Source organism: Mytilus trossulus, chromosome 11 (genome assembly GCF_036588685.1).
Source record: "Mytilus trossulus isolate FHL-02 chromosome 11, PNRI_Mtr1.1.1.hap1, whole genome shotgun sequence".
NCBI classification, from domain to species: Eukaryota; Metazoa; Mollusca; class Bivalvia; order Mytilida; family Mytilidae; genus Mytilus; species Mytilus trossulus.
Window position 1 is genome coordinate 66,505,040 of NC_086383.1, and position 19,580 is coordinate 66,524,619.

A 19,580-nucleotide genomic window follows, 5' to 3' on the forward strand; every position below is an offset into this window, starting at 1 on the left:
ACAGATAAAACCATGACAAAAACAACGACCATGACAAAAGACGAACAGATAAAACCATGACAAAAACAACGACCATGACAAAATCAACGACCATGACAAAAGACAAACAGATAAAACGATGACAAAAACAACGACCATGACAAAAGACGAACAGATAAAATCATGACAAAAACAACGACCATGACAAAAGACGAACAGAGAAAACCATGACAAAAACAACGACCATAACAAAAGACAAACAGATAAAACCATGACAAAAACAACGACCATGACAAAAGACAAACAGATAAAACAATGACAAAAAAAAACAGATCAACAGGAACCCTTCCTATAGCCAGTGTTGTGTTTAGGCTTTCTGGAAGGGTTAAGATATCAGTTTCAACATGAGTCACACATCGTTTACTCCTTTTATATGTGTTGAGAATTTCTTATAAGACAACTAAAGAAAATGCTCTATTTCCGAATACAATATAGCATTGAAACTGGAAAAAAATAGTGGTTCTGCTTAAACTCTATCAATCGTCTTCACAAATTGAAAAGACCGATATAAAAATAAAGAGACGTGGTATGGTCCTTTATTGTTAAAAAATTCACAAGAAACCAAACGATAAAATTAAAAAAAGGTTCTTTTACAAATAGTCTTTGATGGTAATCTTAAACATTGATTGATTGATTGATTGATTGTTTGAATGATTGATTGATTGATTGATTTCGAACTGATTTTTTCAATCCTGAAAAAAATAAAATATTGATCGTACTTTTAGGACTCTTGCACAGATCATTCACATGTCTATATCGTGGCTGACCTTTAATCTTTTAATTAAACACTATATATAACCATTGTTAAGTATCGAATTTAAACCACTTGCTTTTGTGTCAGATTAAATAACAAAAAGATATTTCAAACGATTTATGACAATATACCTCCCCTAATGAAATGTTCAGTTTCGCTGTTCGATCTTTGAGTAGATTAGTTGATTCATCTAGGATAATCTGAAAACTGCCAGCTTATTGAAATATGTTTTATCTGTGCATATGTTGAATGAAGGTAAGACTTTTAATTTACCAATCTGCAACAAAATGAATAACGGAAAGATTTTAATTTGCTATTTTAATTAAATCGAATACAAAACTACTGACGCATGGTGTTGTGCTTCCAGCATTTGTTTTATTACAATTTGCAATCAGATAAATTGGATTTAATGAAAACGTACATGATAAATGCTGCATGTAGTGGTTGTATTCTTTATAATCATGGGTAGTAATTCAATGAATCTTTTCAACATTAGGATTAAACGACCCTATTAGTTAGTCAAAAATGAGATGTATATGGTAACATTACCAGTGAGGGCCCTCATGGGGGTTTTGATTATGTGATTACTTGGCCGTTTTTTTAATGATTATTTGATAATTAAGCCAAATATTTCATGATTATTTGATTACCTAGGACTGTATTTTTAGTTTATGATTATTTGATTACTAAAGATAAGCAAATATTTAATGATTATGTGATTATATTGGCAAAACAATGGTGATTATGTGATTACTAAGACCCCCCCCCCCCCCCATGAGGGGCCTCACCAGTATGATATTTCGAACTTTCGAGATACAGTAACTGTCATAGATATGTAATTTTAAGGTAAGACTTGCCGTCAAACTGACTTTTTTAATTTTTGGAAGAACATTTTTGTAAATCTGTGTATTTTTAGGGAAATTAAAACTAAATAGTTAAGTTTCGAGAGAGAATTAATTCGAATAATGAAAGAGCCTCCTTGCGATCAGTATCCTTAAGAGGTTGTAGTGATCGGGATTGTGCGGAAAGATCCGATCTCATTTTCCAAACACCAGTCACATGATAACTTCTTGTGTTTGGACCAACACGATGATGTCTGCCTGATCTTTTAGAATATCATAACTAACAGTAATATTTTACAATGATGAAAAAGTCAAAAACCGTGATAGAATATCAAATTTAAAAGTAGAATCTTTTAAAATGATTCCATTCGCTGTTTGCAAAACTAGGCAGATGCATAACTAAATGTCACTTTTTCTACATCCACATTGGAACATCAACTTTTTTTACCTCCAGATTAAAACACCAACTTTTTCCAAAATTTCTTATAAACATAGTTAGACCTTATCAATTCGCGGTTTGTCTGGTGACCTTCCGACATGACATTCTATAACAACATATTTGTTACGTTTGTATAGCGTGATTTTCGACAAATTATCGACATTCCAATGGAAACTAACTGCGCTCCTCTTCTTGTTTCTTTATTCATATATGAATACTAAAACTTCTTATTCTGGGTAGAAGGGTGGGTTGGCTGCACAAAAAAAAATTAGCTCTGAAGGATTACAATATGTAGATACATTAACAAAGAAAGCTTTTTTTGCTTTTTGAAATTCGCAACCAATAAGAAAAAACTTAAAACCAAAAATGTAACATAAGCTAAAGGTCAATTATATCTGTAATAGTTATCCCACGATTCGGCCATCGTGGTGATCTTACATTGACACACCGCGTCCTCATGGGTTAACTATAATTACTGAACCTGTTCAGATTTTATTATTAATCTCAGATGAAGTCAAGTAGTTTAACAAACCCATATATACAATGTACATTGTAACGTATCTTCTGAGTGAAAGTTCTTGATATAAAATTGAGAATGGAAATGGGAAATGTGCCAAAGAAACAACAACCCGACCATAAAGCAGAGAACAGCAGAAGGTCGCCAACAGGTCTTCAATGCAACGAGAAATTCCCGCACCCGGATACTAGTATATATACTAGTTCAGTGATAATGAACGCCATACTAAACTCCAAATTGTACACAAGAAACTAAAAGTTAAAATAATACAAGACTAACAAAGGCCATATATCGGAGCTCCTTACTTAGGACAGGCGCAAAAAATGCGGCGGGGTTAAACATGTTTGTGAGATCTCAACCCTCCCTCTATACCTCTATCCAATTGATATACAATGTATGTGTAAATATGTGTTATAGACTGAATACTTTATGAAATTGAAAATGGAAATGGGGAATGTGTCAAAGAGACAACAACCCGAAGGTCACCAATAGGTTTCTAATGGAGCGAGAAATTCCCGCACCCGGAGGAGTACTACATTGTTTAAGCAAGATTTTTATTATTGACCGTCAATATATCAATTGTATGTATAAATAGAAACATGTCGAATTAACTAACCTTTGAATCATGGGATCGTTATATAATAACCAATGAAATAGAAGAATGCAAAACCGCATGCAATATAAACAATAACACCCGAATATTATGTGAATTTACCAAAACGGGGGGGGGGGGGGGACAATAAGCACACTGTATACAAACTTGAAAGCCACTCCTTTCTCCATTATAGTAAAATAAGACAAATAAGAATAATAAAAACAAATATTTTAAGATTAAAAAATCAAGATAAAACTGGGAACACTATATTTACATGATTTATCTTCCTGGATAAAGTGAGGGAAAAAATCACAAAATATAACTTTTAATTTTAGTTCCTTATGTATTTTTCGGAGTTTAGTCAATGACGTCCATTATCACTGAACTAGAATGTATTTCTGTTTAGGGCCATCTGAAGTACGCCACCGAAAGTGGGAGTTTCTCGCTGCATTGAAGACAAATTGCATGGTTGGCTTTTGACTGTTTTCTTTTCTTTGGTCGGGTTGTTGTCTCTTTGATCTTTCTCCATTTCAATTTTCAATTTTATTTAATATAAATATGAAATACAGGTTAACCCTCTAATTATACTACATTTAAAAAAAATATTACAAAATATATTTTTTATATGATGAGGCAATTTTGCGCAATACCAGAAAGGGTATTCGCCATTAAACTCTATTTAATTATTATTATTTATTATTATTGGACAAACCATGGTAAAAACACGTGGGAAACACGCTTTTAAAGTATTATCGTCAAATTATTTCTATCCATTATGTAAGCAATACATATATTTGACAACAAATCTTTAATCTCACAGCCATTTTATTCTATTGTTAATCCTTTAAGTGATTTTAAAGTATCTACTAGTATTCGATAATATATATCGTTTATATAACCGCTGGTGCTAGCTAGGTGGACGGTCGTAACAAAAAATTACGGACTGTTAACTAAAGATGGGAGACAACTCTTCGGTAAGTTTGTGTTTACCGATTCTCGTGAAGTGTAAAGTTCACAGTCGTTTGTGGAGTGGAACCCCTTTTTTTATTTTAGGGTTTTCATATCTTATTCATTTTTTTTTCATATTTCAACTTACATTAACTTAGTTTTACTAATCTAAGGTGTTCAAAATCAGCAGCTTTTCAATGCGATTTAACCATATTACTTCAACGTAGAAAAATAGTGAAAAATAGGACAAACAAATTACAGATTATAGAATAATGAGGCGCTAGAATATAAAGAAGAGAGAATAATGGCCAAATTCATATGAAGAAGACAGAACTATGGTCAAATCATGTAAAGAAGTGAGAAAAATGGCCAAAGCATATAACGAATTGAGAATAATGGTCAAAACATATAACGAATTGAGAATAATGGTCAAATCATATAACGAATTGAGAATAATGGTCAAATCATATAGCGAATTGAGAATAATGGTCAAATCATATAGCGAATTGAGAATAATGGTCAAAACATATAACGAATTAAGAATAATGGTCAAATCATATAACGAATTAAGAATAATGGTCAAATTATATAACGAATTAAGAATAATGGTCAAATCATATAGCGAATTGAGAGTAATGGTCAAATCATATAGCGAATTGAGAATAATGGTCAAATCATATAACGAATTAAGAATAATGGTCAATTCATATAGCGAATTAAGAATAATGGTCAAATCATATAGCGAATTAAGAATAATGGTCAAATCATATAACGAATTGAGAATAATGGTCAAATCATATAGTGAATTAAGAATAATGGTCAAATCATATAGCGAATTAAGAATAATGGTCAAATCATATAGCGAATTGAGAATAATGGTCAAATCATATAACGAATTGAGAATAATGGTCAAATCATATAGCGAATTGAGAATAATGGTCAAATCCTATAACGAATTGAGAATAATGGTCAAATCATATAGCGAATTGAGAATAATGGTCAAATCATATAGCGAATTAAGAATAATGGTCAAAGCGAATTAAGAATAATGGTCAAATCATATAACGAATTAAGAATAATGGTCAAATTATATAACGAATTAAGAATAATGGTCAAATCATATAGCGAATTGAGAATAATGGTCAAATCATATAGCGAATTGAGAATAATGGTCAAATCATATAACGAATTAAGAATAATGGTCAATTCATATAGCGAATTAAGAATAATGGTCAAATCATATAGCGAATTAAGAATAATGGTCAAATCATATAGCGAATTGAGAATAATGGTCAAATCATATAACGAATTGAGAATAATGGTCAAATCATATAACGAATTGAGAATAATGGTCAAATCATATAACGAATTAAGAATAATGGTCAAATCATATAGCGAATTAAGAATAATGGTCAAATCATATAGCGAAGTAAGAATAATGGTCAAATCATATAGCGAATTGAGAATAATGGTCAAATCATATAACGAATTGAGAATAATGGTCAAATCATATAGCGAATTGAGAATAATGGTCAAATCATATAGCGAATTAAGAATAATGGTCAAAGCGAATTAAGAATAATGGTCAAATCATATAACGAATTAAGAATAATGGTCAAATCATATAGCGAATTGAGAATAATGGTCAAATCATATAACGAATTGAGAATAATGATCAAATCATATAACGAATTGAGAATAATGGTTAAATCATATAGCGAATTAAGAATAATGGTCAAATCATATAACGAATTGAGAATAATGGTCAAATCATATAGCGAATTGAGAATAATGGTCAAATCATATAACGAATTAAGAATAATGGTCAAATCATATAACAAATTAAGAATAATGGTCAAATCATATAGCGAATTAAGAATAATGGTCAAATCATATAACGAATTGAGAATAATGGTCAAATCATATAGCGAATTAAGAATAATGGTCAAATCAGCGAATTGAGAATAATGGTCAAATCATATAACGAATTAAGAATAATGGTCAAATCATATAGCGAATTGAGAATAATGGTCAAATCATATATAGGATAGAGAATGAAAACCTTAAAATTGAAGAGACCTCACCAAATATGATAGACACTCATCTATTTACTCCTATTATCTGACACACAAACTTTCTTATAGGCACTATATGTACAGTCTATATCTAAAACATATACTACAAAATTTGCGCGTATTAGCTATGTATCTGCGCATAAAAATCGTTATGTTTGCACGCGTTAATGACATTTAAGTTTGTTATTACAAATGTAATATATAAGTGCATCAAATTATTTTTTTTTCTCATAGCATTATTCTGCATATCTGTGTATCAACGCTTTTAATTTTTTTACTTCAACCGAACCTAGTGCAAACAAATTTTAATACTTTTTAATGGAAAGGGTCAAAGTTCAAGGTCCAATTGTTTTTCATTCATAAACTTACTTTTATCAAACTATGTATGAAAATAACTCAAATTTATTCACGTTTTAATGTATATGGTCCGTTATAGCCCTGCAGATCATGTTTCGACGAAGCACTGCCATAAACCGGAAACAAGCTACATAAACTATCCCAAATATAGACTATAATAGCTTATATATAGTAAATGTATGCAGTTTTTATCGTCATCAATAACCGTATCAATAGATGTTATCAACATCTGAAGTTAAAACGAGGTTAAAATCACTCTCCAGTCAAGTGGCTCAAGCTTATTTAGTTATCAAGACGCTGATTGGCTAACGGAACTTTTATTTCTGTAATAAATTCACATCGTTACACGTTCAGGAAGTCAATATAAAAGGGATATATAAAGTTGTAATTTAAACAGTCGTTTTCTATCACCACAAACTATCTTATTATAAAGTGAAAGGTGTTTAAATAATATCTATTATAGTGTGCTGCATTTAGATTTAAGTAATGGATAGCTTTTACTTAGATTGATATAGGATTTTGACAGCATTGGATATTTTATATACCTTAACTGGTAAGAATAATAGTCTTAATACTTTTTTTTGGGGGGAGGGGAGGGGTAGAGAGTCTATAGATTGCAAAAGGGGCATTTTTTATTTTACAACATTGGGTTATTTTTTATACCTTAATTGACAAGAATAATTGTATCAGTACTTTTTGAGGGGTTAATTCTGAGTTTTAAGATTGCAAAAATTGTCTTTTTTGTATTTTAAAGCATTGGATATTCTTTTACCTAAACGTGTAAGAATAATTGTATAAGTACTCTTTGGGGGTTCTGAGTTTATAGATTGCAAAAACTGACAGTTTTGTAATTGACAGCATTGCATATTTTAAATAGCTGAATTGGTAAGATGTATTGTATGCGTAATGTTTGGGAGTTCACAGTTGATAGATTGCAAAATTGTGCAGATTTGAATTACCTGATTGTCTGTTGTTATGGTTTTTTGTATACACAACTATAGCGAAAGTATAAATCATCCAGTGTCGATAAAGGTTTGGGGAAAAAGATTCAATCCACTTGTAATTTTCATGGTATTTAATTGTTTGTAGATTATGACTAGGTCTAGATAAATTACAAGATTTGTTTTATTTTTACTAGATATCAAATCAAATTACAAATGTAGCTTCGGGTTTTTCTTACCGTTAATGAAAATATTTTTGTTTTACGTACTATTTATATTGAATGAACTCTTGTAAATAAAAAGACCAATATTATTCTGTTTATTTAGCCCCAATGTTATTATCCTTTTCCCGCCAACATTTCATTAGTTGCTCCCCTTGTACATCATTCTTGGCATTTGATCTCGACCGAGGCTTTTGGCAAATGGTAAACGACTCTTTCTAAATATTCCAGAAGTTCAGTTTAGATGTCCAGAACATTTGAGCACTTTTAATTTCCTTTGTTTTCAATGTGTAAGTTTGTGTGCTATTTCAGCGAATATACGGAAATAGAACTATTATAATATAGATAACCGAAAAACAATACACAATTACTAATCGAATTGTAAGATGTGTTTTTTTTAACCTTTTTCAACATCATATCGTATTGGACAATAAAGGTATCTGTTCTTTTTAATGCTTAACAAGAGTATGTAACCATGTTTGTTTTAAGATTTTTTATTACGATAGTACTTACAAATTCATTCTTTAAATCCCCACTTTGATAAATATTACTTTTCATTTAATCCTATAATGCACGAGGAAGGGTCTGGAAAATGGGGATTTTTATTCCTTTATCTTTAAAATATTAGACCATTATCTTTCTTTTGTCTTGATTTATTTTAACCATTGCAGTTGTAGTAACCCCTTATTCTGCATTCATTATTTGTGTTGCCTACATTTGTCAATATTTATAGGACTTTTCTACACATTTTTGGCCTATAATTCTGTATTCTCCATGCATTCAGACCCTTATGAAGGTCGGACTTCATCAGATATTGTCAAAAGCGAAAATAATATTTAAAATACATGGAGCTTTATGCTTTAACCACAACTTTCTTTTGAACACGCACACTGTGTAACATTTATGGCTTTGTTTTATATTTGATAACAATATATGGTACAGTTACTGTGGACAATTTATAGTAGATGCATTTATAAATAACTGTCTATTTATAGCTTGTTGCGTGCAAACTAAAACTTTAATCTTGAATTTTTTAAAAAGTCAGATTTTATAGATATGATTTAAAGTACATTTTAGCTTAGGGTTGCATGAGAAGTTCATAGTCTCGTAATATATGATGGTAGACAATTCACAGAACTCAGCTGTGAACCATCTTACGTCTGTGTATTGCATTTTGTTCGATAGTACCAATTTATGAAGATAAAATAAGGTTTTGTGGTATTGTTTCCCATGATTTCTGATTTTATGAGTGTTAAGGCCACTTTTAAGGGCTGCTTTTGCGACCAGTTTTTGGTTTATTGATGGAACAAGCCCGAGTGCACGGAAAAAAAACCAACCGACCTTCGATAGGAAAATTCACAATCCAAGTCAATTACAATGTAGGATGAGAGTCGAGTGCACCCAAAAGTGCGGGACTCGAACTCACAACCTCAGTGTTGTCTGGTTAGTATTTACAGTAGTAACTACTAAGACCACTCGGCTGACGAGACCCTTTGTTTCCACTGAGACAACTTTCAATTAGAGACCAAGTAATATGTGTAAGGAACCATATGTTACTATATAGCCTTCGATGATGATGAAACATTGGCATTACAATTCTGTATAGCTTTCTGAAATTTACATTCTGCATTTCAACATTATTTCAAGTAAATGGTTGTGCCTTAGAACAACCGTTTTGCTTTAAAATTGATTGTTTAAAAAAATATTAAAATGTGCACCAGATTTCTGCCACGAACATAAATGTTCTTTAGCGATCTTTTATTTCTATTGTTAATTTTTATAAAAATTATGGACCAAGTAACTGCAGAACTATCGAACTTGTCTGGAATTTTGTCCTTTTTGTCTACGGCCACACTTTTAATTTCTGCGTCTGTAACTTTCAATGATAAATGTCGTAGTGTTCTGTTACATGGATAAAAAATTGTATACCATAAACTATATGAATTATTAATAAACTTCTCTAAAAAATCAATCAAAATTGTATTAATTTCCAATCAAGTCAGCATTTTTTTTTAATTATCGTAAATTGTATAAGGTATATTCATCATTTGTTCGATATGTAGACATTATTGAGCCTGTATGTCAGTGGTTGTCCTTGAATCATATCTTGTCATACATTGTTTTGTTATAAATTATGCATTTTTTTCTCAAGTAAATTAATTCATACTTATCTTGTCTGGCCTTTTTGTTGCCGCGACTATCCGGTAACGGGTTTTTTCTCATTGGGCACTGTTGTTGCCGCGACTATACGGTATCGGTTTTTTTTTTATCATTGTTGAAGGCCTTATGGTTGCCTCCTTTCTTCCACCTATATCCCAGCTCCCCATTTAACTCTTTTATCCCTTTTCCCAAAAGCGTGTCATTCTCCTTATGTTAAGGCAATGAGAATAGTGTATGTTTATTATATACATAAATCTATGTTTATAAATGATCTTACTTTTCTTATATATTCATACCCTGAACAAGTGCTATATAAGTATCGTCTTTGAAGGGTTATTTTTGGAATTTCTTTTCATAATATATATCCTATAACGGCTTAATGATATTCGTACATTTCAATTTGTCCTTTAAAACTTACTACAGCGAGAGATATTTATGTGACTATATTGATACTTATATGACAAAGTGTAAATATAACTCGTTTGGAGGGTTTATAAAAATCGCGTTATTTTTTAAAGTGTCACATTTTTCCACTTAAAAGTCGTAAATTTTTCTTAAGGGTCATAGTTTGCTTCTTACTTGGAAATCAGTTCTTACACTTAAGACAAGATTTGATCGTTCTCGGAATTGGAGGTGTACAAGAGAACAATCTGGTTTAAATGTTAATAACATTTTTAAAAAATACAGTATACATTAACGATGTTACCAAATTTGTAACTGGAACTAAGATTTCAAAACTTGATGATATTTGATGAGATATTTGAATTTCAAATATATATGCTAACGTAGCGTGACAATTAAAAAAAGAAGATATGGTATGATTGCCAATGAGACAACTATCCACAAGAGACCAAAATGACACAGACATTAACAACTATAGGTCACCGTACGGTCTTCAACAATGACCAAAGCTCATACCGCATAGTCAGCTATAAAAGGCCCCGATAAGACAATGTAAAACAATTCAAACGAGAAAACTAACGTCCTTATTTATGTAAAAAAAACTCAACGAAAAACAAATATGTAACACATAGACAAACGACAACTACTGAATTACAGGCTCCTGATTTGGGACAGGCACATACATAAATAATGTGGCGGGGTTAAACATGTTAGCGGGATCCCAACCCTCCCCTAATCTGGGACAGGGGTATAACAGTACAACATAAGAACGAACTATAAACACTAACGTCCTTGAGAAATCCCGTAATTGTCGTTGGTCTTGGGTTGCTGCCACGGTCGCATTGACGTTTATACCCATAGACTGTTTAGTGTATGTACCCTGTTCGATCTACCAACATGCATTACATTCACTCTATTAGTAATATTTGCATTCACTAACATAATAAATGACCATACATGCACCCTGTTATAACATTCAACAAAATGTCTAAATATAAATACGTATCTAGAAATGGAATCAAACAATTTAATATACATTTCTAATATGCTATAATGGAAATACTTATACCTATTACTCACGCCATGATAAATGGTCTTTAGATAGACCTGCACTTGCGCGTGGCCTAATTTAGTTCAACATACTCGATTAACCCTGTGGTTTTATCTTGAAACCTGTCGAAATATACAAATTTGTCAATACTAGATTAAATATTAGTTAAACCCCTATATATATACACGTTCACCTGAGATCGATATGGGTTTTCTTTGATATAGAATTCAGTGTTTAAGTAATGCAATGTTCAATGTTAACTTTGTCTGGGTGATTGGATAATTTCCCAGTATGTATAGAGGTGCCTGCTGGGTCTTTCGTATTATTAGCGCCAACATAAGATATAAGATTTTTTACGAAAAAAAGCAATGTCATAGAAAAGTTCACAGTAGATAAAATTGTATGGTATTTTATTGCTGTGTTATCTGAAATTAAGGGCATGTTCCAAATCACTATTCTAGGGAAAGGAAGATAAACTTCAAACTCAATATAATATGATTGATTGAATGTTGGTGCTTAACGCCACTCCCAATTGACTTGGCTGTATTATAATTTGCGTCCAGGTTGTGGTGCCAGATGAAGCTGAAATACCCAGAGTACCCGGATGGAAAAAATTACCTTCAGAAGGAAAAATGGCATTCCTGGTTAATTAAAATAGAAGTTGACACTAACTAGCTTATAAGTCTGGATATGATAATACCTTCTTTAATTCAACAACAAATTGCACTTTCTGCTGTTAACAATGAACTTCACTAGTCCAGTATTCAAGTGAAGAGTCCCTGTTTGCTGATACCAGAAATCCAGGGTTGGATATGATAATCCTATTACAATCAATTAATATATGTACAGTCAATATGACTGACTGCTGGAATATCTGTTAATTTAATTAACTACTTAGTTTCAATCTGTCACTAAGGCTACTTAATATAAATGCAACAGAAACTAACGAATTAGCAGAAAAAAATTCCGGATTGAAGCATTTAAACTGTACAGAGTACGTTTTCTTTCATTTAAGTTATCTCCCCGTTTGAGCCTCGCACTCGACGAGAACAAATTCATTATTTACACATGCATATAGGGTGTTGATATAATGTGGCAGGTTTACTTATCGTTAATCAAATACACATTTATACTTTTTATCCTTCTGTTTTTTTAAACTTTCACTTTAATGACAACTTTACATAGGTCCAGATGCCTAGTTTTCGTTCTTGATATATTTATTTAGATTTTCAAATTCTAAAAGCATTTGATTTATGTGGATATGTAATTTGTGATTTATATTTAATATAACTTGGAAGTAAAATACATTTAACAGTAAGGTAAAGTGTAGTTTTTAATCCTGATATTTTTTTAGATTTTCAAAATTCGAAATGCACATATTTTGCGTGAATATATATTATTTGTGTTGTGATATTAAATGTAATTTGGAGGTAAAATACAGCAGTTTAAAATTTAAGGGTATTTATTTTACTGCTCGATTTATCTGCCTTTGATTGAGATTTAAAAAATCTTCGAGGAAGATTTTTTTTTAGAAGATTCTTAAATGTATTTGCTTGTGTCATTCTATATGATAAATTAGCCATAGGAACATTCGTATCCGAAAATTAGAATAAAAAAACAAAAAAACACTGTTTTTGGAGACTAAAAATCTGGTGACTTAATGAGAAGGTCAAAGCGATCTTAAACACGACTCATTTGTAATTGTAATAAAAACTTTTAACAGGCTAATATGAAATTGTAGTTGGGTTTGTTGGCTACGGTGTCGAACTAATTGCCTCTTGCTCTTATACCGTAATTGATTTAGATGTATATTTTCAAAAAAACACTGTGATTTTGATATGAAGAACAGCAATAAGAGCCTTTTAATTGCTTTTGCTTCTGTCAATTTCATATTCAGTTTTGTGTCATGAATTGAATTATCATGATAACATTTTCTCTCTCGCTGCTATGAAAACAACATATTTGCCGATGACTAAATTGTTTAATCAGCAAGTATTTGAAAAATATGAATAAATAAATTGTACATGTTTGTAACCAATAGTTGATATTTTTTTGAGAATTTTTTTTTTTTACATGAATTGCTGTTCATCATTTATCAGAGTTCCGAAGGGTTCTTACTCATTCAATGTTGTAACCATTCAAAATATTTTTCTATTTCAACAATTTACTTTCTGGAGTTTAATGAACGATGAACACGTCGTGATAAGTACCATACAATATCAACTATTTAGTTAACCATACAAAAGTGTAGCAATACGGAAATTCAATTATATTGTTTGTATTAGATGTTCGATAGTTTTTATAAAGACCCACATTTCCAAATTTGCATACACTTTTATCCACTCCTTTTTATAACATAGCTCTATTGGTGATTAAACATACCAATTAACCTTTAATCTTTAAATTATTACTTTTTAAGTCTGGGTGTTTAATTTCTTATTGTTCCTTATTGCATAATTTCAAAACAATAGTTGTTTCTTTTTAAATTCCGTTATGTTAATAAGAAAAGTAGAAAATCGATGATACCGAGTGTTATTTTTAATCGGTCTTTATTGAAAAATATCAAAACAACAACAAATATGATAAATAGAAAGGTAAAAATCAATAAGTTGAGAATTATATTTATGTTTATAATTGTATACAGATTATCTCTGTTTGTTTATTTATTTATCTTTTTATGTTGACAACACAAGATTATCATTTTTTTAAAGTGAGTTTCTGTAATTTTGCAGATAGATGGTTATTGCTGAAAAAAGACGAAAAACACCAGCAAATCTTTCATCAGAAGAAACAGCATTCATACTGAAAAAAAAGCCGGAACGATTCCTCCTCCAAGCGTATGATTGCATTGCATAAATATCCTCCAAGCGTAGGATTGCATTGCAAAATTAACTTGTACCAATTAAACTGACAAATCAACTGGTCTTTAAAAAAAAGTCTTAATCATTTTTCTTATAATTGACCTTGCAAGTGGGGCACTGGAATTTGTGACGTCAGAGAATATCATGTTTAAAGTTCATGAACAAATATAATTATAACTGAACATTTAACCATTTAAAAGGATTTCAATAGATCGATTGAACCAACCATTTTTCATATATATTTACCTTTACATATTGTTACAAAAGAAGGACATTTAATGAGACTTTTGACAAATTTACACATGCGCAATGAAGTCTGATAAAAGATTTGCAGACCCTTTACAATCAGTTTCAAATAAAACGTTCAACAGCCAACATCAAAATCAAAATGGTCTTAACATAAAACGTTATCGATCAGCACATACTGGGATTAGAAGAGCAAGTGCCATTTCATATGATATAGGAACTATTCAAGAGGAATGCTTAAATACAAAACCTTATGATAGTTTCCGAAGAATGAGCGCTCCTGAATTACCACCTATTTTAGATTCAAGGAAATATTCTAACACTCAAATCAACATGGGCAACGGTACTGAATATTTCAGAACTCGAAGTAATAAAATGAGTAACAATAGTGACTCTTCGCAGAAAGGTGTTCATATAAGACGTTCCCCTCTTAGTGCTGGTTCGTCTTCTTCGTCAGCAAGGAATTCAGCAAATGCTTCACGGAAATTATATATTACCACAACTCCGGAACAGACAACGACTACAATTCCGGAGGGAATTAAATTGGATGTTATTAAACAGAAAAATGGAATTTCCGTTGGAACACCACGTTCTGGTGTGACGAATGGTTTTCGGACTACTCGATTGCCTTCTAAAGATATGTCAACATCTAGTGGCAATAACAACTCTAAATCTGGAGGACAAAATAAATTCTATCATTGTGCAAGTGAACCAAGAATTCAACCAATTGAAAATTTTATGGGAAGTAAAGGAGGAAAACCAACGATGAAAAGAAATTATTCAGACAATAAACTCACACAAAATAAAAAGTTAATTTCTATAGAGAAAACACAAAACTTAACTCAGAATAATAACAAGTACAATTCCGGAAATGTGAACGGTATGAGGCGGTACTCGTCAACGGTTCAGTTAAATAGTATAGTGAGAAATAAACAAGAAAATCAAGACGATGAAGATGACGATGATACGGACTCAGAATCTGGAAAAGACCAGATGATCATCGAATGGCTGATTGGGGTAGAAAAAGAGGATGTCGAAATTCCTCCAGATCCTTTAATAGAGTACGCCGAAACACCGGTGCAAACTGACACAGCTATTCATATTGTATATTCGGAATCATAGCCATTCGGAAGTGTGTTCTTTTATTATATACAGTGTAAGTTTGACGCATTTATCACGTTATTTATTGTACTTTTGTTATCGTTTCTTGTTGTGCTGGCATCGCAACACATTGGAACAGACATATATATATATATTTACATGCATGCTTTTCTGTGATATGAACGTATGGTGAGCGAATGGGTAAATAGTAAAACAAGTTTGTTCATTAATTTTTGGCATGATGAACCCTAATTTTAATTTTAAAGGCATGTACAAATGTCGTAAAAATGTGAAATTTTAAACATGTTATAATTGTATTTTTTTCTATTCTTAAATATTGAAATCACACGTTTTTGAACATAAACTACTAAGAAAATTTGAATCTACGAAATCACATGCCTCTGACAACATTCAACTTCTTTTTGTCACTACTTCAACAGTCTGACGGTGTATAATAACATATCGATATATAAGATAGTAAATAAACCTTATGAATAAATCTTTATGACTATTCATATTTTCAAATACCGTTTCTGACCCATTTCGCACAGATGTATTAAAATCTTCCAATTTTAATAACTATCCTTTTAAATCGATAAAGTATACATATATTGTATTTGATAAATCTTTTCGTTAGTTGGTCCTATTTTCAAAGAAGAAAAATTCCCAACCTTCTGTTTAGATGTTTAAATAACGGTAAATTATGAACGGGTATAATTTTGCTTTATCATATAGGATTCTATACGAAAGGGATTGTTTGTCAACATTTGATTTAAAGAAATACCAACACCCGATTTTTACAACCGGCATTTTACGACATTAATTGTTCATCAATGTTTATGGCATTTTATTCTGTATGTCGTTTGACATCACCTTGAAAACTGTTCTGCTTTTACGACAACCGTTGCTGGGAATACTGAAAATCGATAGAAATAACATGAAGTTTTCTCAAGCTGCTAATTTGATGAATTTAATTGCTATTGATTCATTTGTAAGTTCTTTGGAACCTTTATTTATATTCTCATAGAACTTTTTTTTAAATATTAGTAACTTTCGACAGTTAGATGATACTCTTAGACTATTTTGATTTAAAGACTTAACATTCTAGATCTATCTTTATTTAAAAATAGATAGTTTTATCTTTATTTGTTGGAATTATAAATCCCAGTAATAGACTACTCAGCTTTTTCACTATAACACCCCCACGTTAAATTCCGAATGGAATTATGTTTTAAATGTAGACACAATTATCATATACTGTCCATTTGATCTCTACCTATTTGAACAATACTGCGATTAAAATTAACAATATTTATTTAAATAATGGGATACGAGATTCAAATGTCCCCCACAATGCAACAAAAATTTAAAATCACTTAAATAATCCATCATCGGTTTATATGATCAGAGGAACGGATGATTTGGACATTGTAGGTAGAATAAAAACTTTTAGATTTTAATTTGATATCATTGTTGTACAATCATCTTTGGAAATCATGAAATTATTAAGGATAAACACTTGTTATTGTCGTCCGAATGGTTTTATGAAACAAAAAGGGTGATCTTATCTTTGGTGAAAATTATCGTATGCAAATTCAACCTTTGTCCTTTCATTTTAAGTTCATACGAAATAAAAAAAAACTTAAGCATATAATATGATATACTACAATGTAAACTGTGATTAAAATTGTGTTTTAGAAATCAAAGAGAAAAGAAAGCCTGCGATCTTAACGTTTATACTTTATTCACATGGATTTTATTAGATTCCCACAATTTTTGTAATTAACGCGTGCGATTAAATAATTCAAAGGTAACAGCTATATTGGTCATGCAATTTACTTAAATAAGAAGTTTATTTTTAGTTATTTGCTATATACAGCACTTTACCTTATAATTAATTACTATAAACATAAAAAATAACATAAATATTGTATTTCTAATATTCTTAAAAGAAAACAATCATAGCAACCAATACCTTAATGAACTGTTGACTTGTACAGTATGGAAATCTTTATTTAACGAACTTTGATTGGTTTTATGCAAATATATCGATTAAGCGAAAATTATTTTGTTACTTTGACAATTGGATAATAGCTACTTAAAATAAAGTACAAATAAAACTATTGTACGTGTGAGTGTATGGAAGTTTTTGTGTCATGTGACGTGGCCCGAAAAGGGGCGAAATGATGTCTTTCAATATTTGTTATACTTTCGTTCATTTTACTTTCGTATTCAATACTTCATTTTTCATGTATTATGGCAATATCAAGCAATATCAGACTTTTGAGACTTATCTTGTAACCTTGAACGTGTGTACCAGGGAACATAACTCTCTTTAGTTTGTAAGCAATATCAAGTTAATCTACTTCTACTAGTGTGTGTTTTTCTGCTAAACATAGATATTCTTTAAATTTTTCAGTAGAATTTTTTTAATATATATTCGTTTTGAATTGTAAAGGAATTTGTTCTCTTTTGATAATGTTATTGGCGTTATCGCCAGCAAAAGATTTCAACTTCCGGTTGTCGTTTCTAACGTTACAAGCTGGAATAAATTGCCAGTTGATGATTCCAAATGTGCCAAGTTTGAAATGTTGGGGTTCCATTATATCTGTTTCTTGAAAATAATAAGCTCCAAAAATAATAAATATTTTATTTTTTCATTTGAGGAACCCTAACTAAGTGTGTCGGATCGTAGAAAGTTTCATACAGAATTAACCAATGAAGTACAAGTATTTGTCTCTTAAACATTTCGATTTTTTTCAGTATGGAGATAAATCTTCATAATTAGTATAATGAATTCATTGTTTTAAGATTGTGTTTGAATATTCCTATATGGTGCTATTTTCTCTTATCTGTGATTGCATTGCATTCTTCGAAATAAAGGACACGTTTTCCGTTGTCGTTTCGGATTCCATGTAACCGCTGTTTCGGAGAAAAGTAATGCGAAGAAGAGCGAGTTTCCCGACACTTGTAACTTAATAATGTTTTGTTAGTTACTTATGTCGGGAATCAGGAAAATGTTTGTTAATTTTGCAATTTTTTGTTGTAAACTTATTTATAGTTAAATCAAAAGCTAAATCAAAATGTAAATGTGTACCTATAAACAAGTTTTCACAGGAGTGCATTTAGGAAGCCAGGTTTGGCATATGACTCGGATACCATTCACTATTTATTTAATAGATGTGAAATTTATCACTCAAAATATATTTAAGTTCATTAATTCATAACTCCATGACAAGGGAATTTTATTCCAGAAGATAATATTTATCTAGTCATTTGAACACATAAACCCTTAAAGTAGAAGATACTTGCTAATTATAATAGACAAAAGACGTCAAGAAAATCGGAACCAAAATTTCATACATTTGTGTAATTGTTTTTCTTTCAAAGCATATTAAGTTAACGAATTTCGTATATCATGAAATATATTTTCTTTCCGCTTTCTAAATAGATTTTTTTGAAAATTAGTGCTATAATTTTTAGAGTTGAGCTTTGTGAAAGCTTGCACAAAGACTGCTCAATTGGCCGTTTCATAATGTAAAGAATCATGAGTAATTTCATTGTTCGTACCCCAAAATGAAAATGACGTCACGTCATTGGTTAAATTACCATTGTTTATGACATTTTTAACTAATTAGGACATTTTGGTTTACACTTTTGAAAATATTACACAGGATGCATCAGATTTTGAAACGGCTAATTAAATCCGTCCTGAGCCTTCTGTTATTATATGAAAACTGAATAAAATGTTAAAAAACTTATTTTGTGTTGTTTTCACTACGGTGGTTTTGCTGTATTTCCAGTAACAAATTTGGAAGAGTAAAATGAGTTTTACTGAGCGTTTTATGTCCAATATTGGAAAAAAAAAGATGCGACATGATTGCCTATGATACAAATCTCCCCAAGAGACCGCATTTCACAAAAATTAACAACTAAAAGTCACCGTATGGCCTTCAACAATGAGCAAAGCCAATACCGTAAAGTCAGTTTTGAAAAGCGACGAAATGAAAAATTACTAAACACGCAAACGA

General features: G+C 30.9%; 1 protein-coding gene across 2 annotated transcripts; it reads left to right on the plus strand.

Annotated features, from left to right (window-relative positions):
- The first annotated feature begins 932 nt into the window (after positions 1 to 932).
- LOC134691446 (WD repeat-containing protein 48 homolog) lies at positions 933 to 19,291 on the plus strand. Of its 2 annotated transcripts, none has more exons than XM_063551979.1 (2): positions 933 to 1,048; positions 14,074 to 19,291. In XM_063551979.1, the coding sequence occupies exon 2, from the start codon at positions 14,512 to 14,514 to the stop codon at positions 15,568 to 15,570; it is 1,059 nt and encodes a 352-aa protein (XP_063408049.1). In that variant the 5' UTR covers positions 933 to 1,048; positions 14,074 to 14,511; the 3' UTR covers positions 15,571 to 19,291. The 2 variants fall into 2 exon arrangements, with proteins under 2 accessions (XP_063408049.1, XP_063408048.1); XM_063551978.1 differs by lacking the exon at positions 933 to 1,048 and adding an exon at positions 6,981 to 7,119.
- The last annotated feature ends 289 nt before the right edge of the window (positions 19,292 to 19,580 follow it).